Source organism: Hypanus sabinus, chromosome 7 (assembly GCF_030144855.1).
Source record: "Hypanus sabinus isolate sHypSab1 chromosome 7, sHypSab1.hap1, whole genome shotgun sequence".
Classification (NCBI taxonomy): Eukaryota; Metazoa; Chordata; class Chondrichthyes; order Myliobatiformes; family Dasyatidae; genus Hypanus; species Hypanus sabinus.
In genome coordinates, this window is record NC_082712.1 from 117696974 (window position 1) to 117723704 (window position 26731).

At 41.9% G+C, this 26731-nt stretch overlaps 1 protein-coding gene across 6 annotated transcripts in view; it reads right to left on the minus strand.

Annotated features, from left to right (window-relative positions):
* Positions 1-26731, minus strand: part of LOC132397131 (proline-rich protein 5-like) — a 128561-nt gene that overhangs the window by 26515 nt on the left and 75315 nt on the right. For all 6 annotated transcript variants that reach the window (XM_059975468.1, XM_059975467.1, XM_059975469.1 and 3 more), the window contains 2 exons: positions 21787-21835; positions 3289-3346 (listed from right to left, as the gene is read on the minus strand). In XM_059975468.1, the coding sequence (XP_059831451.1) occupies positions 3289-3346; positions 21787-21835 (107 nt within the window). The remainder of the gene's footprint in view (positions 1-3288; positions 3347-21786; positions 21836-26731) is intronic.

Consider the following 26731-nt stretch of genomic DNA (forward strand, 5'->3'; position numbering starts at 1 on the left):
AATGAAATTTTATTTTGGTCAGTACAAACATAACAAAAAGCATAATTTTCAATGATGATTTCATAAGACAAAATTAAATAATAAAAACCTTTAAAACAGACCGAAAGGGTGTAGGCTGAACCTACAGGTTATTATCCCCACCCCTCTTACTGATACAAAAACATATTTGGCATCATTCATCACAACAAAACAAAAAATTTCATAATCTTTACCACAAAGTCCAATTCCAAATATCATTTATTTACATTACTTCCATTCATTTTAAATCATGTGTTTTATATTTGTTCATTAAATTATTTTTATATCATTTTTAAACTTGTTAAGTGTGGTACATGTTTTTAAATTCTCACTACAACTGTTCCATAGTTTCACCCCTCTGACTGAAATACAATGAGTTTTTACATTTGTTCTTATCCTTTGTTTTTGAAATATACATGTTCCTCTCAAATCATGTTGACTCTCATTTTAAACAACCTTTGGATACTTTGTGGTAACTGTCCATTTTTTACTTTATACATAATTTGTATTATTTTAAAATCAACAAAATCTCTGAATTTTAAAGTATTTAGTTGAATAAATAGTGGATTGGTTAGTTCATAATAACTTGTCTTATTTACAACTCGTATAACTTACTTTTGGAGTAGAAAAATTGAGTTTGTATTTGTTTTGTATGTACTTCCCCATATCTCCACACAGTATGTCATGTTTGGGACTATAAGTGAACAGTATAATGTATACAAAGATTCCTGATTTAAGAAATCTTGCGCTTGGTACAGTTTTGCAATACATTTTGACATTTTTGCTTTGACATAATTTATATGAGGCTTCCAGCTTAATTTTCATCTATTACCACTCCTAAAAATTTTGTTTCAGATACCTTACCAATTAAGTATTTGAGTTGGTAAATTGAAGCTGAAAAGGCACAGTGCTTCCAGTCAGTGCTGTTTTCAGTCATTGTTGATTATAATGGTTTATTGCAAATCTGAAACCCACCAATTAGAATGATCACAATGATGAGAAAGGGATGATTTGAATTAAGCTTATTAGTTAGGCTGCATTGCATCACTAGCTACAGTTTAATGCAGCCTGGGCGGAAGGCAGGCCACCATCTCTCTGTTATCAAAGCTGAGACTGGCACCCTGTAAGTGAAACTTGGAGTCATTTATCATCTGCGTTCCAGTGGCCAGACATTTGCCTGAATCCTATTGCCATCTCTCCTTTGGCTCAGTATCTGTTGGATCTAATTGACAAATTGATGCCTTGATACCTGATGTCTGGAAGCCTAATTGTAGTACATTCAAGATACATTTCAAACTAAATATTTGTCTTCAAGCTGCCTTAAAGTGACAGGGATTTGTTGGACGTAACTGCAGCTCTGGCTACTCTGCATTGAATTGCAATACTTAGCAATCTCACTTTACACAGGGACATGCAGTTTATCTCTTGCAACACACACACAAAATGCTGGAGGAACTCAGCAGACTGGGCAGCATCTATGGTAAAAGAGTAAACAGTTGACATTTTGGGCCAAGACCCTTCACCAGGGCTGGAGGCAAAAGATGAGAGGTTGGAGTAAGAAGGTGGGGGGAGGGGAGGCAGATACAATGTAGTAGGCGATAGGTGAAGCTCGGAGAGGGGGACTAGGAAAGAACAGAAAGCCATGGAAGAAAGGGAGGGGAGGAGCACAAGAGGGAGCTGATGGGAAGTCACAGAGATAAGGTGAGAGAGGAAAATGGGAATGGTGATGGAAAGGGGGAGGGGCCATTACCGGAAGTTCAAGAAATCGATGTTCATGCCATCAGGTTGGAGGCCACCCAGACAGAATAGAAGGTGTTGCTCCTCCAACCCGAGCGTGGCCTCTTTGCTGCAGTAGATACAGTAGATGACCCCAACAGGTGAAGTGTCCTGAAGTGAGGGAGGAGGTGTAGCACTTGTTCTGCTTGCAAGGATAAGTGCCAGGAGGGAGGTCAGTGGGGAGGGATGAATGGACAAGGGAGTTGCGTAGGGAATGATCCCTGCAGAAAGTGTGGGGAGGGTAAGGTGTGCTTGGTGGTGGGATCCCATTGGAGACTGCAGCAGTTACAGAGAATTATCCCTGGTGGGGTGGTGGAAGGGTGTGGTGAGGGCGCACATGTGTGAAATGGAAGAGATGTGGGCGAGGGCAGCGTCCGGTGTTCCCGGTGTGGCCTCTTGTATATCAGTGAGACCTGACGTAGGCTGGAAGACCACTTCACTGAGCACCTACCAGAAAAAGCTGGATCTCCCAAAGGCGACCCATTTAAATTCTACTTCCCATTCCCATTCCAACATGTCAGTCCATGGCCTCCTGTACTGCTGCAATGTGGCCACACTCAGGTTGGAGGAACAACACTTTATGTTCCGTCTGGGTGGCCACCAAGCCGATAGCATGAACATTGATTTCTCAAACTTCTGGTAATGGCCCTCCCCCTCACCATTCCCCATTCCCATTTCCCTCTCTCACCTTACCTGCCCATCGATTCCCTCTTCTGCTCCCCCCTTCCCTTTCTTCCATGGCCTTCTGTCCTCTCCTATCGGATTCCCCCTTCACCAGCTCTTTATCCTTTTTACCAGTTGACTTCCCAAATCTTTGCTTCATCCCCTCCCCTCTTCCAATTTCACCAATCACTTACTACCTTGTATTTCTTTCTCCTCTCCTCCCACCTTCATACTGACTTCTAATCTTTTTTCTCCAGTCCTGACGAAGGGTCTCGGCTGGAAACACCGACTCTACTCTTTCCATAGATGCTGCCTGCTCTGCTGAGTTCCTCCAGCATTCAGTGTGTTGGTTGGATTTCCAGCACCTGCAGATGTTCTCTCGTTTATCTGTTGTGTTTATCAGACAGGGCGACATTAGTAGTTTAATTACAACCTCATGCTGTTTCATTCAGACTGAAATGAAATGAATGTGGTCTACTGATTAGGGAAGGATATAGTCAGCACAGGGAGAATTAGATTATCTAATAATTTGAATTAAGCAATGAGACAAGCCCTACAAAGGAGACTTGAATTATCAAAGTAATGGAATTTTCAGTTAGTTTTGATTTAATGACTTTGTATTGAGATTAAAATCAATTCACATGGCCTTGGAGCTAAGAAACTATGACAGGCAGATATTTGTCCTCTGTCACATGGACTAAACTCCGGATCTAGTTTTAGATGAGCACAGAGCTCTGCCTCTAAAGTTTGCTTCCACTGAGGTCAACTCCATTCGATCTTCAAATTTGAAACTTCAGCCCATTTCTTTTATTTTACTCACACCACACTGACCTTCACACACGCGCATCTTCTCTTCCATCAGGATCAGGCCTTTTGAAAGAAGGTGGTTCTGTCAAGAAAAAAAATAAAGTGAACGACCCAACATTTCTACCAAATAAAACTAGGTTTTGTAAATGACATATGAAAGTTACGTATCATCTTTTTAATGAGCGTATTGGTATTCTTCCAGTACCTTGGCCAACATTTATCCTTTAAATATCAATAAGCCAGATTAAATGGTAAATGATTTAATTTTTTTAATATCTTGGGGCTGTATGGTGAACAAATAATCTGGTAAACGTCCTGCTTTATGATATTGACTGTATTTCAAAGGTAGTTGGTCTTTGGACATCACAATGTTGTGAAAAGCACTACCACGTTCAGCTTTCCATAAGGATTGCTCCCTAAGTGACTCCATTATCCCTTGGTCCCTCCGCACTGATCTTCCTCCTGGCACTTATCCTTGCAAGTGAAACAGGTGCTACACCTGCCCCTACACATCCTCCATCTCTATCGTTCAGGGCAAAGAACATTCCCTCCAGATGAGGTAAAACTTCAACTGTGAGTCTGTTGAATGCCAATGCTCCCGGTGTGGCCTCTTGTATATTGATGATACCCGACGTAGATTGGGAGACCACTTTACCAAGCACCCATACTCAGTCCGCCAGTAAAAGTGGGATGTCCCAGTGGCCACCCATTTTAAATCCTTGAACTTGCTTGAACTTCTAGTAATGTTTCCCCCAACTCCTTCTTTATTCCCCATCCCTTTTTCCTTCTCAACTATCTCCTTGCCTGCCTATTGCCTCCCTCTGGTGCTCCTACCCCTGCCTTTTTCTTTCTTCCATCACCTTCTTTCCTCTCATATTAGATTCCCTCTTCTCCAGCCCTGTATCTCTTTCATCAATCGACTTCCCAGCTCTTTACCTCATCCCTCCTCATTCTAGTGTCACCTATCATCTTGTGTTTCTTCCTCCCCTCCCTTCTGACTCTAACTCCTCTTATTTTACTTCTCCCGTCATGATGAAGTGTCTCGGTCTGAAATATCGACTCTACTCTTTTCCACAGATACTGCCTGGCCTGCTGAGTTCCTCCAGCATTTTGTGTGAGTTGCATAAAATCAAGTCTTTCTCTCCACTGTATAATGACAATGTGAAAGCAATGCAAAGTGGGTGCTTCGTTGCCAATGACGATGCCGACAGCTTTCGTTAGTGTGACATCACCTGCTGACTTCTGAAATAAATTGTCTTCCCATTACAAAAGAACGTTTCTACAAGTAGACCATTAAATTGTAGAAACAGAGGGAGAAAAATGAGGGCTAAACTATTGAGTGAGTAAAAATATTGACCAACCATTACTGAAGGTTTTATCTGTCCGAAATATATCAGTGCAGATAAGTAAAACATGACACTTCTTTACACAGTACACAAGATTACTTCCTGATCCTATAATTAGAAGTCCAAGCATGGGGAATTATCAAGGAAATAGTAATCACAATATAATGTTTAAGATACGAATTGATAGTGAGATATATAGTACAAAGACCAAAATGTGGTTTGGAGTAAGTAAGATAACAACTGAGGCAATGAGGGTGGAGCGAAGGAAGATGAACATGATAAACTGTTAGCAGACATACGGTAATAAAACAACGGATAATAGTTAACTGAGAGATCAATAGGAGTTCAGAAACGATTGAGTCATACTGTACAGAAACAGGTCCTTCAAGCCTCCACATCAATGACAACTATCAAGCACCATTTATCCTCATCCCATTGAGCACATCTACATGAAATGCTGTCGTCCATCATCAGAGATCCCCACCACCCAGGCCTTGCTCTCTGCTCACTGCTGCCATCAGGCAGAAGGTACAGGAACCTCAGGACTCGCACCACCAGGTTCAAGAATAGTTACTACCCCTCAACCAACAGGCTCTTGAACAAAAGGGAATAACTACACCCACTTGCCCAGCATTGAGAGATGTTCCCACAACCAATGATCTCACTTTAAGGACTCTTTATCTCATGCTGTCGGTATTTATTACTGTTTATTTATACAGTATTTGCATTTGCGCAGTCTTGTCTTCTGCACTCTGGTTGATCTTTCATTGATCCTGTTATTGCAACTATTCTATAGATTTGCTGAATATACCCACAGGAAAATGAATCTCAGGGTTGTATATGGTGACACATATGTACTTTAATAATAAAATCTACTTTGAACTTTCCTATATTCTGCTCCTCACCTACACACTAGGGGTGATCAATTAATTTAGCAAGCTCATGTCTTTGGCTTGTGTTGGGAAACTGGAGCATCTCGGGAAAAGCTACACAATCAGAGGAAGAGAATGTAAACTCCACATGGATAGATTTGACCCAGTTGTTGGAATTGTTAGGCAAATGCTCTACTAGCTGAACCACTTTACCACCCATTGTTTTGATAAAAAGAATAATGTAGCTACTAATTAATTAAATAAGTATGTATGCATATAACTGAATAATCTGTTCAATATCTAAATTAAAGAGAGTTTAAAAGGAAAGTAAAAAGCCTCAGAAAGAGGTTAAAAGACAAAAAACCCCCCCCAAAGAACAAATATATTTTAAAAATAATATTTAAATGCACAAAACAAAAACACCAGTAAATATGGGGGTCACTAAAATGAGTGTGACGAACTTATAGAAAGTATAAATAAATAGTAAATGCTTCAGACATTCATCAGGTGGGCAGCATCTGTGCAGAGAGAAAGAATTAGCAGTTCACTTTGATGACCTTTTATTGACTTGAAGCATTAACTTTGTTACTCTCTGCACAGACTCTACCTAAACTGGTAATTCTAGCATTTTTCTTTATTCCGTATTTCCAGGATTGACAGCCCTTTTATTTGACAGACAGACAGACAGACAGACATACTTTATTGATCCCGAGGGAAACTGGGTTTCATTACAGCCGCACCAACCAAGAATAGTGAAAAAATATAGCAAAATAAAACCATAAATAATTAAATAAAAATAAGTTAATCATGCCAAGTGGAAATAAGTCCAGGACCAGCCTATTGGCTCAGGGTGTCTGACACTCCGAGGGAGGAGTTGTAAAATTTGATGGCCACAGGTAGGAATGACTTCCTATGATGTTTAGTGTTACATCTCGGTGGAATGAGTCTCTGGCTGAAAGTACTCCTGTGCCTAACCAGTACATTATGGAGTGGATGGGAGTCATTGTCCAAGATGGCATGCAGCTTGGACAGAACCCTCTTTTCAGACACCACCGTTAGAGTGTCCAATTCCACACCCACAACATCACTGGCCTTACGAATGAGTTTGTTGACTCTGTTGGTGTCCGCTACCCTCATCCTGCTGCCTACTTGTTTTCTAACAACTTCTGAAAAAACTTTGCCTGAGAGAAATGATAACAATGGGCAATAAGTGGTGGTAGTCATAGAGCAGTTGGAATGGAAAGAGTGGAGATACAAAACATATTTAAGAAAATTAAGTAATTTTGATTATGCAGTTACGGATATGGGTGGAGAAGTGGCAGATGGAGTTTAATTCATGTAAGCGAGAGGTGTTGTGCTTTGAGAGATTAATGGATACAGTTAATGATTGGCCCTTTATATTGAGGTACAGAGGGATCTTGGGGTCCAAGTCCACAGTTCACTGAAAGTATGCAAGTGGATAAAGTGGTGAAAAAGGTGGTTGGGATGCTGCCTTCATTGGTAGCGGTGTTGAGTGTAAGAGTAAAGAAGTCAAGCTGCAGCTATGTAAAACTTTAATCAAACCACGCTATGCATGGTTCTCATTGCCCAGTTATGGGAAGGAGGTGGAGGTTGTGCAGAAGAGTTTGCCTGGATTAGAGGCTGTGAGCTGTAAGGACAGGTTGGATTGTTCCCCTTAGAGTGATGGAGGCCTTTTTTCAAAATGATGAGAAAAATGAATTCCCAGGATATAAATGTCAAACATCAGACAACATGCTTTTAAGTAGGGGGTGGGTGGTGAGGAGTTTATTTGTTTATTGAGGTGCAATGTGGAATAGATCATTCCAGCTCTTTGAGATGCACCACCCAGCAAACTCTGATTTAATCCTAGCTTAATCATGGAACAATTTACACCGACCAATTAACCTACTAACTGGTACGTCTTTGGGAGATAGAAGGAAATTGGAGACCTGGAGAAAACCCACACATTCTATGGGGAAGGCGTACAGACTCCCTACAGATGACATTAAATTGAACTCCGAACTCTGACACCCCGAGCTGTAAGTGTCGCGCCAACCGCTACCGTACCGTGGCACCCACAGTCAAGACTTGACAGACAAGAGTTTTACACAGAGAGTGGGAGGCTACCAGGGGTAGCAGAGGAATCAGGAATCAGGTGGATTTTAGATTGACACATGAATATGAAGGGAATGGAGGGACCTGGATGATACACAGGAGTATAAATCGGTATCGAGGTCTGCACAAAATCACAGGCCAAAAGGCCTGTCCAATGCTATACTGTTTTATGATCTTTTATCACTGAGGAGCAGACAGACATACTTTATTGATCCCGAGGAATCAAGAATATAATCTAATAAAGCTTCAACAAGATCACTCTCCAGCTACGTGCAGTTCCCAATCTGCATTAGTGGCGAGTGAATTCCAGCCATTTCGATAAGAATAAAGGCCCTTATACAGAGCACACTGTCAGGAGACATATACATCTAACTAGTTCAGGAAGAGTCAAAGGATACAATGGCACATTATGCTTCATCAAACAACAGAACAAATAAACTGTATATTAAACACACTAAAATTAATTGTTTTTGAATGTTAAGCTTGGTCAGAAGGTTACGTCATTATCATGTGTCCAACTATAAAGTCCCATTGGGATGTTTTTTAAAAAAACTGCCAAGTTGAATATCGTCCAAAGCAAGTGTCACCCATTGCACCACATGACCTTGCCTGTGGATTCGATTGTTGCTGGTCATTATATCAGTGTGGCCACATGCCTCTGCAGGGCTCCAATATCAGCACACAGGGACAACCTGGACCTCCTGGAGCTTAGCACTGCCTGCAATATTTATCACTAATGTTTGTTCTACCTGTAACAAAATGAACCCAAATTCTTATCAACACCAAAAGAGATCACTCCCTCAGTGCAGTCTACTGCTTTACAGAGACACGACTAAGCAATTCTGTCCCAGCTGTGGGGTCACCGGGTTTTCAGTTACACAAAGCCGGTCGTATCCCTGAACTTTGTGATAAAGCTAAAGGCCGTGTTGTGTGTTTCTTTATTAACAGTCATGCCACTGTTGCAGAGACAAGACTGTTATTAATCAGATTCATACAGCCAGCTATATTCCTCAACTGCAAACCCTTCTGTCTCCTTGAATATTTACTTCCATCATTGTGTCTGGTGTGTAGACTCTCCCACAAGCTAAAGCACATGAGGCACAACAAACACTTGCTGATCTATTTACAGAGGCTGAAAAAGCCTATCCAGACTCTGTTGCTATTATCATGGGCGATATTAAACATGCTACTTTAGAACAGGAATTCCCTTTTCTTCACCAACATATAAAATGTGTTACTAGAGAAGGTAATATTCTGGACCATTGATACAGCCCGGTTAAGGATACCACATCCCATACCCGCCTTGGACATTCTGACCATGCACAATTCAGCACATAGCTGCATACAGGCAAACCGAAAATGGTGAAACCCGCCAATAAAATTATAAAAGTATACTCTGATAAAGCCACACAGATGCTCAGAGGCTCCGATTCCTCCGATTTGGATCATCTTTAAAACTAGTACTGAAGCATTGATGAGTACACAGACACAGTTGCCACCTACTGTATATCAGCTTTTGGGAAGATGCCTGCATCCTCACTAAAACAATCACCAGCTTCTGCGATCATAAACCCTGGTTCAACACGGAGCTGAGACAGCTGCATCTGGAGAAGGAGGAAGCCTGCAGGAATGAGGATAAATGGGAGCTCGAAAAGGCCAGGTACAAGCTGGAGAAGGCAATCAGAACTACCAAAAACCAATATTCAGTCAAAATGGAAAATTGGTTTTCTGCAAACGACTGTTCTTCAGTCTGGAAAGATCTTCAGTCTGTTACCAACTACAAAAAGAAAGCACCCACTGTCCCAATGACTTCCTTCTCCCAAACTGCTTAAATGAGCTCTATTGCAGATTTGACCTACAAATCACACTTCAAAGACCTCTTCTAGTACCCATTCAACCAGACCATCACCAATACTTCTGACTTTCGAGGAAGAGGAGGTGAGAAACCTGTTCAGGAAGCAAAATATCAAGGGGCTGCAGGGCCTGATTCCATCTCCCCTGCCATCCTTATACACTGTGCTAACCAGCTGTCTACAGCACTGTTCCAGCATGTTTTAAGAAATCTGTAATTATTCCAATCCCAAAAAATTAAAGATCACTGGACTCAATGACTACAGGCCAATTGCATTCACGTCAGTCATAATGACGACTTTTGAAATGCTGGTCATATACTTTCTCAAATCCATAACTCAAATTGTTTTTAGATTTGCTGCAGTTCACTTGCAGGGCCAACAGCTCTGTAAAGTTCAAAGTTCAAAATAAATTTATTATCAAAATATTTAAATGGCCATATATTACCTCGATTCATTTTCTTGCAGGCATTCACAGTAGAACAAAGAAATAAAATAGAATCATTGAGAGACTACACACAAACAAAAACTGACAAGCAATCAGTGTCCAGAAGACAAACTGTGCAAGTATGAAAAAAACAAACAAATAACTAAATAAAACTGAGAACATGAATTGTAGAGTCCTTGAAAGTGAGTCCCTGGTTTGCATTCAGTGATCAGTTCAGTGTTGAGGTGAGTGAAGTTACCTACATTGGTTCAGGAGCCTGATGGTTGAACGGTGATAACTGTCCTTGGTGGTGTGGTGTGGGACCTAAGGCTCCTGTATCTCCTTCCCAGTGGTAGCAGTGAGAAGAGAGCATGGCCTGGGTGCTTGGGGTCCTTGACGTTGGATGCTGCTTTCTTTTGTAGTGCTCTTTGTAGATGTGCTCAGTGGTGGGGAGAGCCTTTCCTGTGATGGACTGGGCTGTATCCACCTCTTCTTGTAGGCTTTTACATTCACGTGCCTTCGTGTTTCCATACCAGGTTGTGATGTAACCTGTCAGGATGCACTCCACTGTGCATCTATAGAAGTTTGTCAAAGTTTTAGATGACATGCCAAATTTGCACAAACTTCTAAGAAATAAGAAGTGCTGCCCTGCCTTCTTTGAAATGGCACTTACGTTCTGGTCCCAGGACAGATCCTCTGATATGATAACACCCAGGAATTTAAAGTTATTGACCCTCTCCACCTCCGATCCCCTGACGAGCTCTGGCTCATGGACCCTGGTTTCTTCCTCCTTGGTTTTGGTTTTAAGTGAGAGGTTGTTGTTGTGGTACCACTTAACCAGATTTTTAGTCTCCCTCCTATATGCTGATTCGTCATCACCTTTGATCCAGCCAGCAACAGTGGTGTTGTCAGCAAACTTAAATATGGCATTGAACCTGTACTTAGCCTTAAAGTCCTAAGAATAAAGAGAGTAGAGCACACAGCCTTGTGGTGTACCAGTGCTGACGATCAACACTGGTGCACCTCAAGGATGTGTGCTTAGGCTGCTGCTCTACTCTCTCTACACCCATTGCTGCGTGGCTAGACATAGCTCAAATAGCATCTATAAATTTGCTGATGATACAACCATTGTTGGCAGAATCTCAGATGGAGACGAGAGGGCGTACAGGAGTGGGATATACCAGCTAGTTGAGTGGTGTTGCAGCAACAACCTTGCACTCAATGTCAGTAAGACCAAAGAGCTGATTGTGACCTTCAGGAAGGGTAAGACGAGGGAACAGGATCCAATCCTCCATGAGGAATCAGAAGTGGAGAGAGTGAGCAATTTCAAGTTCTTGGGTGTCAATATCTGTGAGGATCTAACCTGGTCCCAACATATCAATACAGCTACAAAGAAAGCAAAACAGCAGCTATATTTCATTAAATGTTTGTTAAATGATTTTGTTTTCCACCTAAAACACTTGAAAACTTCTGTCATAGAGAACATTCTGATTAGGCTGCACTGTTGTCTAGTTTGGTGGGGGGGACCTACTGCACAGGATCGAAAGAAGCTACAGGAAGTTGTAAAATTAGTCAGCTCCATCATGGGTGCTGCCCTCGGTAGTATCCAAGACATCTTCAAGGAGTAGTGCATTCATTATTAAGGGCTCCCTGTCAGCCAGGACATATCCTCTTCTCATTGTTACCGTCAGGAAGGAACCCATGAACACTACCTCACTTTTTAAAAATTATTTCTGTTTTTGCAATATTTTTAACCTGATTTTGATTCTGATGTTTGTGGAGCAATTATTGCTCTCAATCCTTACTGAAAGGGTTCTGCAAGTAAGGAAATCGAGGAACAGGTTGCATAGGGAGGTAACAAGGCCGTTGTCTTGGAGGCTAGTGATGAGCTTTGAGAGGATAACAGTGTTGCAGCTAAACTCTGTAGATGTAGATGATGCAGTTGACATGGCCATACTACAGCACATCTGCTGCTCTGGTACATATATCAGGATTCTCTTTGTTGAATTCAGTACCATTCATCCCTGATCATCTGCAAGAGAAACTCTCCAAACTTCATGTACCAGGTTCCATCTGCAGATGGACCACAAACTTCCTCTCCGACAGGAGGCAGTATGTGAGTACAGGCAAGCAAATCTCCACATTCTGCTCACTCAGCGCTGGCATGCCGCAGGGGTGTGTTCTTTCCACCCCTCCTATTTTCCCTGTGTCTGTAGTGGTCCTCCTGTTAAACAGATAAAGTTTATGGACAACACCCCTGTCACCGGACGAATCACCAGAGATGATGAATCCAAGTACGACCAGTAAATAGACAAGCTAGTGTCCAGGTACAATCACAACAACTTGGAGCTGAATACCTCAAAACCGTGGAGGTGTGTATTGACTTCAGGAGAAATGTGTCTCCTCTCCACCCAATCATTTTCAACCACTCTACAGGTAGCACCATTTCAGATTCCTGGGCATCATTATTTTGCAGGACTCACTTGGGAGAACCATACCTTCTTTATTAACAAAAAGGCTCAGCAGAAGATATACTTCTTGTGGTAGTTGGTATAAATTCCACCTTCCTCAGAAAATACTGGTGCAGTTCTACACTGTTATCATAGACAGCATCTGTACATCAGTTATTACTGTTTGGTTTGTTGCAGCACCCTCTCACAATGCACAAAAACTGCAGTGAACTGTCAGGTCAGCTGCAAAGGTCATTGGATGGAGTCTACCACCACTGCAGAACTTGTGTGTCACAGGCGCAAGAGGTACTTCAGATGCTGGAAACCTAGAGCAATACACACAACGTGCTGGAGGAGCTCAGCAGGTCAGGCAGCATCTATGGACAGGAAGAAAACAGCTGATGCTTCAGGCCAAGACCCATCTTCAGTCTGAAATGTCAACTGTTTATTCCCATCCACAGACGCTGCCTGACCTGCCAAGCTCCTCCAGCACATTGTGTGTGGGACTTGTATGTGTCCAGGTCAAAGAGATGGGCAGTAAAATCAGTGCGGACACCAATCAGTTTTCCAAAAGCTCCCTTCTGGAAAGTACTATAGTGCTGTTTAAACAAAAACGGAACCATTTCTTCCCCTAGGAGTTAATCTGATCAACCATTCTATTTAGCCATCCGCCCTCTCTATTGCCTCAGTCACTGCACTGCTCTATAAACACTTAAAACCTGTATTGCTGTTTACGATATAAACACATGGTGATATTTACGTAGTGATGCACAATTTGTTCCATATCCATACTCTAACCTCTAACTTTATATTTTATATAGCTCTTTCTTCTGACAACACACCAAGCAATTTCCTAAATCATGTGAATGTGTATAGCAAGTGAAGCTGATCTTTCTTCCTTGAATTTCGTTGTGGCTGCGGCACAAGGGCATTGATCTGTCTGTCACTGGGTTGAAGGGAGGTGGACACAAGAAATCTACCTTGCCCTCAGGGCGTTCAGGCAAACTCTTTGAGGGAAGGGGGAACAGGAATTAAACCCAGAGGCTCTGGATTCAAGCTCCTTTCGACTCTCGTGATTATGTCAGTTGGCTCAAACTTTGCATCTATTATCAGTCTGTCAGTCAGGGTTCATAATGACTCTCAGGCACCCGGCACTGCTTCGGGACTCATATTCGCATCAAGGAGCTGGCTCACTTTCATGACGTAGCACATCAGACACACTCTGCCACTCTTAATGACCAAGCATTTTCTCATGCGGTGTGGTGCTTCCACATAATCTATGGTGACTCAGAATCCAAGAGCTCTCTGTCCAAGCTCATTGGTAATCTCTGTAATATTCATCAATTTCCACAATCCAGGCTGCAGACTGTGAGAGGAGACACTAAAAACACTGACCATTTGGCATTTTAATGTTAATGTTTATTTAGAAACTTATCTGGAAGCCGGGATGGAGTTTATAACACTGGGGCTTTTACTTTGCTGTTGCGGGGATAACAGCAAATGGGCAATTGGTCTGTTTACCCAACTGCTGGATGAACGTTTTGCAGGCAGCCGAGGTAGGACCGAGTTGCCGCCTCCCTTCCTCTTCCTCTTCCTGCACCACGGCAGGCTGCTGTAGACCCGATGGCAGGGACTCCACCCTCACCGAGGCATGGCTATGCTGCAGTAGCAGGTCACTGTTCACATTGTGAACTGTGTCCTCCACCGCTTCACTGCCGCAGCTCCATGTGTCTCCAACCTTTACCCCAGTCATACTGCATTGTCTTCTACCTGGACTGGGAGCGACTGGTTTGTGCAGAAGCCATAAACTCAGGACAAAGTCCTGCTCCTACCACTCCACTCCCTGCAGGCTTCAGCCAGGAGAAATAACTCCAGAAAGCACTCCAGACACCAGTAGTGAATGGGGGGTAGTATGAAGGGCAGGGGTTGGTGTCTATAAAAAGTATTCACCCTCCCCCGGCCCCAGTGGAAGATTTCATGTTTTATTGTTTTACAACATTGAATCACAAATCACAATGAATTTAATTTGGCTTTTTTTGTCACTTATCAACAGAATAAGACAATTTTGTGTCACAGTGAAAACAGATCTCTACAAATTGATCTAAATTCATTACAAATATAGAACGTAAAGTAATTGATTGCATAAATATTCACCCCCTTCCAGTCAGTATTTAGTAGATGCATCTTTGGCAGCAATTCCAGCCTTGATTCTGTATGAACAGGTCTCTATCAGCTTTGCCTATCTGGACACTGCAACGTTTCCCCATTCTTCTTTACAAAACTACTCAAGCTCTGTCAGATGGCCTGAGGATTGTGAGTGAACAGCCTTTTCAAGTCCAGCCACAAATTCTCAATTGGTTTGAGGTTTGGACTCTGATTTGGCCACTCCACGATATTAACTTTGTTGTTTTTAAGCCATTGTTGTATAGTTTTGGCTTTATGCTTGGGGTCATTGTCTTGTTGGAAAACAAATCTTCTCCCAAGTCACAGTTCTCTTGCAGACAGCATCAGGGTTTCCTCCAGGATTTCCCTGTATTTTGCTGCATTCATTTTACCCTCTACCTTCACAAGCCTTCCAGGGCCTGCTACAGTGAAGCATCCCCACAGGTGATGCAGCCACCACCATGCTTCACGGTGGGCATAGTGTGTTTTTGATGATGTGGAGGTTTGGTCTGATGGCCAAAAAGCTCAATTTGGGTTTCATTGGACCATAGAACCTCCTTCCAGCTGATTTCTGTGTCTTCCACGTGCCTTCTGGAAAACTCTAGCTGAAATTTCATGGGAATTTTTTTCAACAGTGGCTTTTTCTTTGCCACTCTCCCATAAAGCTGCGACCGGTGAAGCACAGTCTCCCCCATCCCAGCCACTGAAGCTTGTAACTCCTCCAGAGTTGTCATAAGACTCTTGTGGCCTCTCTCACTAGTCCCCTTCTTGCATGGCCACTCAGTTTCTGAGGACAGCCTGCTCTAGGCAGATCTACAGCTGTACCATATTCCTTCCATTTTTTGATGATTGACTTAACTGTACTCCGAGGGATATTCAGTGGCTTGGAAATTTTCTTGTATCCATCTCCTGACCTGTGCTTTTCAATAACATATTCGTAGAGTTGCTTGGAGTGTTCTTTAGTCTTCGTGGTGTAGTTTTTGCCAGGATACTGACTCACCAGCAGTTGGACCTTCCAGACACGGGAATTGAAACACCTTGGCCACACACAGGTGATCTCCATTTAACTAATTATGTGACTCCTAAAACCAACTAGTTGCATCGGTGATGATTTGGTATGTTATATTCGGGGGGGGGGGGGTGCAATCAATTATTTTGTGTTTTATACTTGTAATTAATTTAGATCACTCTGTAGAGATCTGTTTTCACTTAGGTATGAGTCTTTTTCTGTCGAACAGTGTCAAAAGAAAAGCCAAATTAAATGCACTGTGATTCAATGTCATAACACAATAAAACACGAAAACTTCCAAGGGGGAGGGTGAATACCTTTTATAGGCACTGTATGTCTTTCCTGCCACCAACCATTGCGTGATGCTACATATATATATATATATATATATATATATATATATATGTAATAGTTAAATTGAGTAGTGGAAAAATAGAAATAAAAAAGTAGTGAAGTATTGTTCATGGGTTCAATGTCCATTCAGGAATCAGATGGCAGAAGTGAAGAAGATGTCCCTGAATCACTGAGTGTACACCTCCTCCCTGATGGTAACAATGAGAACAAGGCATGACCTGGGTGACGGAGGTCCTTAGTGATGGATGCTGCCTTTTTGGGGCATTGCTCATTGAAGATGCCCTGGATACTATGGAGGCTAATGCCCATGATTACACCCTTAATGGCATCACCATCTGCCTTTCTAGCTCACCTTTAGTTACATCAGTGCTCTGCAAATGAGAGTCAAGAGGGATCTAGGTGTTCAAGATCATGAATGCTATCAGGTGGGTCCAACAAATAGATAAGAAAGCAAATAGTAGGCTGGTCTTAATTGTGAAGAGGTTGGAGTTTAAGAATAGGGAGGTTTTGTTACAAACAAGATGCTGGAGTAACTTAGCAGTCAGGCAGCATCTGAGGAGGGCAGTGGGCAGTAAATGTTTTGGGTTGACTGTTCATTCCCCTCCACAGATGGTACCTGACCTAAGCACCAGAGGTGATGAATCCAGCTACCAGAACCTTCCATTCCTCCTGCAGCTTCTTTCTTTGTCCAAATTCCAGCGTCTGTTGTCTCTTGTGTCTCTCAGTTTAGTTATACAGCCGTCCCCCGCTTTATGAATGTTTGCTTTACGCCACTTTGCTTTTACAAAAGACCTACATTAGTAACCTGTTTTCACATTACAAAGAGGATTTTCGCTTTTAGGAAAATTTTACCCATATAATTTAATGGTTCTTTGCTTTATGCCATTTCGGTTTAAGAAAGGTTTCATAGGAATGCTCTACCTTTGTAAAGTGGGGGGTACCTGTAGTTTTACAAAGTGTTAGGCCCTTACCTAAAAAGTAGTGTAGGAGGCATTGCCAAATATAATTCACCAGGTAAGTTCCTGGTTCGAGCACACTGTCCTGTCAATACAGATGGGTCATCTTGGACTGAACTCTTTGAAGTTTACGAGAATGAGAGGTGATCTTTTTTAAATAGAGAAGATACAAAGGAGGCTCGACAAGCTGGATTCTGGGAAGTTTTCACCTGTGGGGGTGTGAGGAACAAAGGAATGTACAATTACAGCAAGATCAGTCATTTAAAGTTGAGTGACTCTGGTATTCTCCAACCCAGATTACAGTGGAGGCCAGATCATAAGATATTTGTATTTAAGGTGGAAGTAGATAAATACTTGGAAGATCGAGTAATTGAGGGTTATGGGGAACTGGCACAGAAGAGGAGCTAAGGCCAGTATAGAACAGCCATGATCATTTGAGTGGGGCTGCAGACTTGAGAGACTGAATGTTCTATACTTCTCCAACTCTGCTGTGTCTCATGATTGCGGTTTCCAGTGTTACTCTTGCTATCAATATGTCCAAATGCATTGACTTGCCATATTGGAATTGAATAGTGCTCAACAATTGGTCACAGCAGTTGCCTCCTTAGCTCTTCTGTTGATTTCTGTTTAAGGGATCATTTTAACCTTTTTCCTCCAGCGGTCTTGGGCAGTAGGAATAGTTGGCAGGACGTACCTGTGATGGTCGCCCTGCCTTAGGAAGTGTGTGGACTCCGATGACGTTGGCTGGATTCTGCTGTCATTTTTACTCAGGCATTTGTGCAGAGAGGCTTTGGTGGAGGGAGGAGGGTGGTCAGGAGAGAGGGAGAGGAAGGGAAATAGGACATATTTGATCCTTGGTTACTCGCTGGGGGTTTGGGGAAGTGAAACTACAATGAAAATGTAGTTAAGCACAGAGCGAAAATTTCCTGGCTGTTTTAACAGGAAATCCTCCTGTTGTGAGGTGTACACAAAATTACATTATTCCCCAAGAGGTACAATGGAAGAAATTGTCCCTTGTCTTGGGAGTGACAGTTAATGGGCATTCTCAGGACAATCACAGAACAATGTCAGACCATGAACACTGCCAAACTCAATCCCAGATAGACAGCCACAACAGGCCACCCACCCACAGTCCTGTCTATTCTTGCTCCCCCATCCCCATCATTCAACCTACGTATTTATCATGACTGACTCTTTGGCCTTGATCCCAATGATTGGGTTGGACTCTAACCATATGCCTCCCTCCTGACTTTTTCACCCACAATGCTAGCATTAGTCTACAAACGCCTCCACTCTCTCACCTTATCCAAGGCCCTCAAATCCTTCCCATTCAACCTACTGACGTCCCACCTGCTCTCCAGGTGATCTATGGCCCATCATTGATGGAAGAACTGATCTCCACCGCTCTCCCAACTGTCACCATTATTCCCCTTTCCCAGCTTGCTTATCTAATTGTCAGCATTAGTTCTGAGGATAGTTAGTGCCCATTCTGTGCAAGGCTTTGAACTGGAATCTCATTAAGTGGTTCAATTAGCTATGAGCAAAACATCTTAAGTGTGTGGGGGTGTGGGGAGCGGGGTATGACAAACCTCTACAGATGTGTGGTGGAGAGTTTATTGACTGGTTGCAATAAATTCCTGGTATGGAATCACCAATGCCATTGAATGGAAAATCCTACAAAGAGTGGTGGACATGGCCCAGTATATCATGGGTCAAGCCCTTCTCACCATTGTGTACATCTACATGGAGCCCTGTCACAGGAAAGAAGTATCCATCATCAAGGACCACCACAACCCATGCCATTTTCTCTTCTCGTTGCTACCACTAGGAAGGCCTCAGGACCCACACCACCAGGTTCAGGAACAGTTATTACCCCTCAACCATCAGGCTCCTGAACTCCGGGGAATTACTTCCCTCACCCCAGCACTGAACTGTTTCCATAACCCAAGGACTCACTTTCAATATTTCTTCATCTCATGTTCTCGATAATTATTGCTTATGTATTTATTATGTTTTTTTTTTCTTTTGTATTTGCACACTTTGTTGTCTTTTCCACATTGATTGTTTGTCCCGTTGGATATGGTCTTTCGTTGATTCTATTGTGTTTCTTGCATTTACTGTGTAATACCTGCCAGAAAACAAATCTCGGGGTTGTATGTGGTGACATAAATATAATTTGATAATAAATTTACTTTGTACTTTGAAATTACTGGTTGGTATTAGGGTGGACATTAGGTCAGATTTAAGACACCAAAATACCATTCGACCTTTTGAACAAATTCTTCCTGGCAATTCACAGATAACCCACAATGATCCCCAACGATGCTGCCTTTCATATTGGGTTCAACTCCACACATGCTAAACCACAGTGCAGATATGCCAGCATCTAGGCCTCCATAGAGGCTCCATAATGCATAAGCTGTAAAGGTAAAGTAGTTTCTATTGTGTAATTAAAGAGGAGCCTTCACTAATATTTAGTGAAATGTTAAGGTAGGTGGATGGATATTTTATGGAACAGACCTGGGCTTAGGAACATCTGTTTAGACCAGGAGTTCCCAACCTGAGGTCCAAGACCCCTTGCTTAATGGTATTGGTCCGTGGCATAAAAAGGCTTTGGAAATTCTGGCTTAGAAGTAACAATAGGGAGAGAAAGTAGGTTACCTTGCAGTATTGCTGTATAATATCGAAGTTTACCATTCAAGGAACACTATCCATGCAACATGGGTGAAATGGATATAACAAGGATGTAATGTTGAGGCTTTATAAAGTACTGGTGAGGTCTCACTTGGACTACTGTGAGCAGATTTGGGCCCCTTATCTTGGAAAGGATGTGCTGAAACTGGAGAGGGTTCAAAGGAAGTTCACAAAAATGAATCCTGGATTGAATGGCTTGTCATATGAAGAGTGTTTGTTGGCTCTGGGCCTGTATTCTCTACAATTCGGAAGAATGAGGGGTGACCTAATTGAAACCTATTGAATGGAGAAAGGCCTTGATAGAGTGGATGTTTCCTATGGCAGGGAATTCTAAGACCAGAGGACACAGCCTTAGAATAGAGGGGCGTTCTTTTGTAATGGCGATGAGGAGGAATTTCTTTAGCCAGAGAGTGGTGAATCTGTGGAATTCATTGTCACAGGCAGCTGTGGAGACCAAGTCTTTACATATATTTAAGGCAGAGGTTGATAGATTCTTGATTGGCCAGGGCATGAAGGGATATGGAGATTGGGGCTGAGAGGAAAATTGGATCAGCCATGATGAAATGGTAGAGCAGACTCGATGGGCCAAGTGGCCTAATTCTGCTCCTATATCTTACGGTCTTATGGTCTGAAATATTTAGAAATAACTGAAGAATTTCAATTTTATGTGAATGTGGATTGTAATTAGATGCCAGTTGCTATTCAGCACCAGTGTCAGATGGAGTGACACATGGAGTGTCAGCAAGCAGCTTAACCTTTCAATCCCACACACACCCTGGAAAACCAACACGCCCAAAGAAATTTGGGATTAGTATGCAAATTTAAGTATATACAGTATACCAATTGATAGAATCTAAACTGAAGGGCCTGGTTAAGCTTAAATATCAAATTATGAGCGTTTGGAATTTGGTAATTTTAAATATCTAAATAATTAACAATTCTAAAAGGAATATCATTATATATACTAACAGGAGCATTTAATGGAAACAATTCACTTTTATTCAAATTAAGTTTATATCCTGAAAATTTACCAAAATCTTTAAGTGTTTCCAAAAGATTAGGAATTGATTCCTCAAGATTCAAAATAAAAATCAAAAGATCATCAGCATAAAGAGTAATCTTATGTATGGTTCCATTTATAGAAATACCATGAATATTTTTAGCCTCACGTAATGTTATTGCTAAAGGCTCCAATACAAGATTAAATAATAAAGGGCTTAATGGACATCCCTGTCTAGTACCATGAGAAAGTGAAAAAAAGACCTATAACTATTAGTAATTACTGTGGCAATAGGGTTCTTATAAATCGTTTGAATCCATCTGTTAAAATTATTACCAAAACCAAAACAAATATGGCCACTTGACTCTGTCAAATGCCTTTTCTGCATCGAGATAACACATTGACGTTGCTTAGATAATGGTGATAGAGAGACTATCTAAAATATTTCCTAGTATAGATAACTACTGTGATAGATGTAAAACTGAAGTAGCCACTTTGTCACATATGTTCTGGTCATGTTCTTCATTAAAATTGTTTTGGAAATCTTTATTTTCTACAATTTCTAAAGTTCTGGAAATTAATTTACAAACTAATAGACTGCCTGTTCTACTTGGAATCATTCCGCATTATATTCAGGGTATTTCATCTTCAGATCAACATGTAATTGCATTTGTTACATTGTTGGCAAGAAGGGCTATTTTATTAAAATGGAAAGATATCTCTTGCCCTACATTAATTGAATGGTTTTCTCAAGTTATGTTATGTCTCAGTTTGGAAAAAATTAGAAGTAGAACTTTTGAACCCCGTTTGAGAGAAGATGGGGTTCTTTTGCTAAATATTATCATTTAATTTGAATTATTTTATATGGTTTCCTTCCAATTTTATTTTTTTATTAAAAAAACATGAATTAGCGGTTGATGACTCTTTTTCTTTATATATTTAAACGGTGGTTAAACGTATTGCTTCCGGGGGTTGATTGGTAATGGTTTTTTTTTGTAGTTAGTGGGTTTTTTTTTAGTTAGATGGGGTTCTTTTTTTCCTTCTTTTTCCTATATAATTTTTTTTCCTATATTATGATCAGCTTTTTTTTTCTTCAGCTCTATTATTTGAATACATATTAATTTGTTGAAGTTTTGTATTATTCTATAGCTGTAGAAGATTATGTACTAATAAAAAGATTTTAAAAATGAAAATGGAACTTGGTAATCCAACAGAGAGATACATATAGTTTGCATATTGTGTGATATGTAAAGAAAACTACCAGTCTTCGAATCAAGTCTTTTTACCTGAAAGTAATCAGTAATGAAAGGACCCAGCTCACTCTTCAGTAGCTGCCTGTGGAGAAAGATTCCAGTTACCACACGGTTCAACATGGTGAGAGATCTAAAACATCCTGCTGCTCAAAGCAACATACATCAAACTAGACGACACACACAAAATGCTGGAGGAATTCAGCAAGCCAGGCAGCTTCTATGGGAAAGTCAACAGTCGACGATTTGGGCCAAGACCAGCCAAGCTGCCCCTGGCTACCTGCTCTGAAATACAGTTTTATTCTAGGCATAATTTTATTCATGATATATATTCTAAGTCTCCTCCTCCACATTGTTTCATCAATTCAACATTCTCTTACAATGTATCAATGCCACTAACAGTTTCAGCCATAAACATTCTATCAGTGAAGTGTAAAATTCCACAGCTTCCCTGGTGGGATCAGCCCCCGAGTCTCTGGTTTGTTAGGTTATTTTAATGTGGTGACTGAACTGAGCCCCGGTATATTTGAAAGGAACAGGCAGGGACACTACAAACGAGAAATTCTGCAGATGCTAGAAATCCAAAGTAACACACACAAAATGCTGGAGGAACTCAGCAGGTCAGGCAGCATCTGTGGAAAAGTGGGTGTCAACAGTGGGTGTTTTGGGCCAAGTCTCTTTTTCAGGACTGAAAAGGAAGGGGGGAAATCCCAGAATAAGAAGGCGGAGGAGGGGAAAGTAGATAGGTAAAAGATAATAGATGATACCAGGTGGGTGGGAAAGGTAAAAGGTTGGAGAGAAAGGAAGCTGAAAGGAGAGGAGAGTGGACCATAGGGAAAAAGGAAGGAGGGGACTCAGGGGAGGTGATAGGCGGGTGAGAAGAGGTAAGAGGAATAGAACAAGAGGGAAACATTACTTCTTCTCAACTACCTATCACTTCCCTCTGCGTCCCCTCCTCCTTTCCTTTTTCCCATGGTCCACTCTCCTCTCCTATCAGATTCCTTCTTCTCCAGCCCTCTACCTTTCTCACCCGCCTGCCTTCAACCATCACCTTCTGGCTATCCTCCTTCCGATCCCCTCACTTTTTTTATCCTGGCGTTTTTCCCCTTCCTTTCCAGCTCTGAAGAAGGGTCTTGACCTGAAACGTTGGCTGTTCATTCATTTCCGTAAATGCTGCCTGACTTGCTGAGTTCCTCCAGCAATTTATGCAAGTCAAGACACTGTTCCCTGTATTCCTTTCAAAGAGATGGTAGCTTAGTTCACACACCACGTTAAGAAAGGGAGATATTCCTTCTCCTTTGTTCCCCAGCTAGCGTGGGGAACATCCCTAAACATCCTGATTACTCTCCCCAAGAGCAGCTGGAGAATGGCATCATTAAGGACCTTTGAAAGTGAAAGAAATCAAACAAGAATAAAGAAATATCAGTGGTTGAAGATTTACATGCAGGCGGATGGGTAACTGGAAGCAAGGAGCTGGTTGGAATCTAAAACACTGTGAGTTGTGAATATAGTCTCCCTGAAGTGAAAAACAGACAGTGCCGCTCAGTTCCAGCAACCTCAATTCAACCCTAATCCCCTGGCGCTGACAGAGTGGAGTTTGCACATTCTCTCTGTGACCGGGCGGATTTCCTTTTGTTTCGTCTAACACCCCAGAGATGTGTGGTGGCTACCAGGCTGTTTGTACTGTAGGTAGTCGCAGGAGAACCAGGGTGGAGCTGATGAGCACGAGAGAGGACTGCTCACAGGGAAGTAAGTGGGGGAATGAGACGAACGTGAGTGTTCTGAGATCTGGCATAAGCTCAATAGGCTAAATGGCTGCCTTCCCTATCAGAAGGAAATGTGAGAATGGATTGTTTTTTGTTCACTTGCTCTTCTTTGTCTCTCTTGTCGCCAATCTACTGAATTTTTATAGTCACTGAAACGTACAGCACAGAAACAGGGCTTTCGGTCCAACTAGACTGTGCCAACCATTTAAACAGCCTACTCCCATCGACCTGCACCCAGGTCACACCCTCCATACCCCTCCCATCCATGGCCTGTACAGACTTCTCTTAACTGTTGAAATTGAAATCGTATCCAGCAGTTGCGCTGGCCGTTCGTTCCACACTCTCACCACCCTCAGAGTGAACAAGTTTCCCCTCACGTTCCCCTTAAACATTTCTTCTTTCCCCCTTAACTCATGACTTCTGGTTGTTGCCTCACCCACCCTCAGTGGAAAAAGCCTGCTTGCATTTACCCTATCTCTACCTCTCATGATTTTGTATACTTCTATCAAATCTCCACTCAATCTTCTACATTTAAGGGAATAAAATTCTGACCTATTAAATTTTTCCTTATAACTCAGGTTCTTCGATTCTGGCAACTTTCTTCTAAATTTTCTCTGTCCTCTTTCAGTCTTATTTACATCTTTCCTGTAGGCGGGTGACCAAAATTGCACACAATACTCCAAATTAGGCCTCACCAATGTCTTATACAACTTCAAAATAACATTACAACTCCTGCACTCACATCTTTGACCAATGAAATCCAATTTGCCAAAAGCTCTCTTAACGATCTTTTCAATGAATTATGGACCTGTGTTCTCAGATCCCTTTGTTCTATCACACTCCTCAGTGCCCTACCACTCAATGGTCCTCCCAAAGTGCAACTCTTGTCTGCATTAAATTCCATCTGCCATTTTTCAGCCCATTTTCCAGCTGGTTGTCTTCCGTGCTGTCTACTACACTCCCAATCTTGGGGTCATCTGCAGATTTGCTGATCCAGTTAACCAAATTATCATCCAGATCATTGATATGGATGACAAACAACACCTAACCCAGCACCGATCCCAGCAGCACTCCACTAGACACAGACTTCCGGTCAGACAGAAACTATCTACTACCACTCTCTGGCTTCTCCCACAAAGCCTTGTCTAGTCCAATTTACTGTCTCATCTTGAATGCCAAGTGACTGAACCTTCTTTACCAGCCTCCCATGTGGGATATTGTCAAATGCCTTCCTGAAGTCCATGTAGTCAACATCCCTGCCTTGCCTTCATCAACCTTCCTGGTAACTTCCACGAAAAACTCTATAAAATTGGCTGGACACAACTTACCACACCATGCTGACTATACCCAATTAGTCCCCGTGTATCCAAATACTTTTACATCTGATCCCTTAGAACACCTTCCAATAACTTTCCCACTATTGATGTCAGTCTCAGTAACCTAGAATTTCCTGGTTTATTCTTAAGCTTTTCTTAAACAAGGGAACAACATTAGCTATCCTCCAATACCTCATCTGTCTCTGTGGATGATTTACATATCTCTGCTATGGCCCCTGAAATTTCTGCATTTGCCTTCCACAGCTTTTAAAGGAACACCATATCAAGCCCTGGGGATTTTTCCACCCAAATTTGCCTCAATACAGCAAACACCTCCTCTTCTTTAATCTTTACTGTGTCCATGACCTCACTTCTATAGACTCTGTGTCAATCTCCTGAGTAAATACAGATGCAAAAAATCCACTTAAGATCTCTACCTTCTCTTTTGGTTTCACACATAGATTACTATTTTGATCTTCTAGAGAACCAATTTTGCCCCTTGCAATCATAGAAACATAGAAAATAGGTGCAGGAGTAGGCCATTCGGCCTTTTGAGCCTGCACCGCCATTCAGTATGATCATGGTTGATCATCCAACTCAGAACCCTGTACCTGCTTTCTCTTCATACCCCCTGATCCCTTTAGCCACAAGGGCCACATCTAACTTCCTCTTAAGTATAGCCAATGAACCGGCCTCAACTGTTTACTGTGGCAGAGAATTCCACAGGTTCACCACTCTGTGTGTGAAGAAGTTCTTCCTCATCTCAGTCCTAAAAGGCTTCCCCTTTATCCTTAAACTGTGACTCCTCATTCTGGACTTCCCCAACATCGGAAACAATCTTCCTGCATCTAGCCTGTCCAATCCCTTTAGAATTTTACATGTTTCAATAAGATCCCCCCTCAATCTTCTAAATTCCAGTGAGTATAAGCCTAGTCGATCCAGTCTTTCTTCATATGAAAGTCCTGCCATCCCAGGAATCAATCTGGTGTACCTTCTCTGTACTCCCTCTATGGCACGAATGTCTTTCCTCAGATTAGGGGACCAAAACTGCACACAATATTTTAGGTGCGGTCTCACCAAGGCCTTGTACAACTGCAGTAGAACCTCCCTGCTCCTGTATTCAAATCCTTTTGCTATGAATGCCAACATACCATTTGCCTTTTTCACTGCCTGCTGTACCTGCATGCCCACCTTTCATGACTGGTGTACAATGACACCAAGGTCTCGTTGCATCTCCCCTTTTCCTAATTGGCCACCATTCAGATAATAATCTGTTTTCCTGTTCTTGCAACTAAAGTGGATAACCTCACATTTATCCACATTAAATTGCATCTGCCATGAATTTGCCCACTCACCTAACCTATCCAAGTCACCCTGCATCCTCTTAGCATCCTCCTCACAGCTAACACCACCGCCCAGCTTCGTGTCATCCACAAACTTGGAGATGCTGCATTTAATTCCCTCGTCTAAATCATTAATATATATTGTAAACAACTGGGGTCCCAGCACTGAGCCTTGTGGTACCCCACTAGTCACTGCCTGTCATTCTGAAAAGGTCCTGTTTATTCCCACTCTTTCTTCCTGTCTGCCAACCAATTCTCTATCCACATCAATACCATACCCCCAATACAGTGCGCTTGAAGTTTGCATGCTAATCTCCTGTGTGGGATCTTGTCAAAAGCCTCTTGAAAATCTAAATATACCACATCCACTGGCTCTCCCCTATCCACTCTATTAGTTACATCTTCAAAAAATTCTATAAGTTTTTTTGCTCTTTATAAGATCCTTTTGCTCTTAACAAAGAAGCCTTTAGGATTCTCCTTCATCTTGTCTGCCAGAGCAACTTCATGCCTTCTTTTAGCCCTCCTGATTTTTTTTTCTTGTGTTCTCTTGCATTTC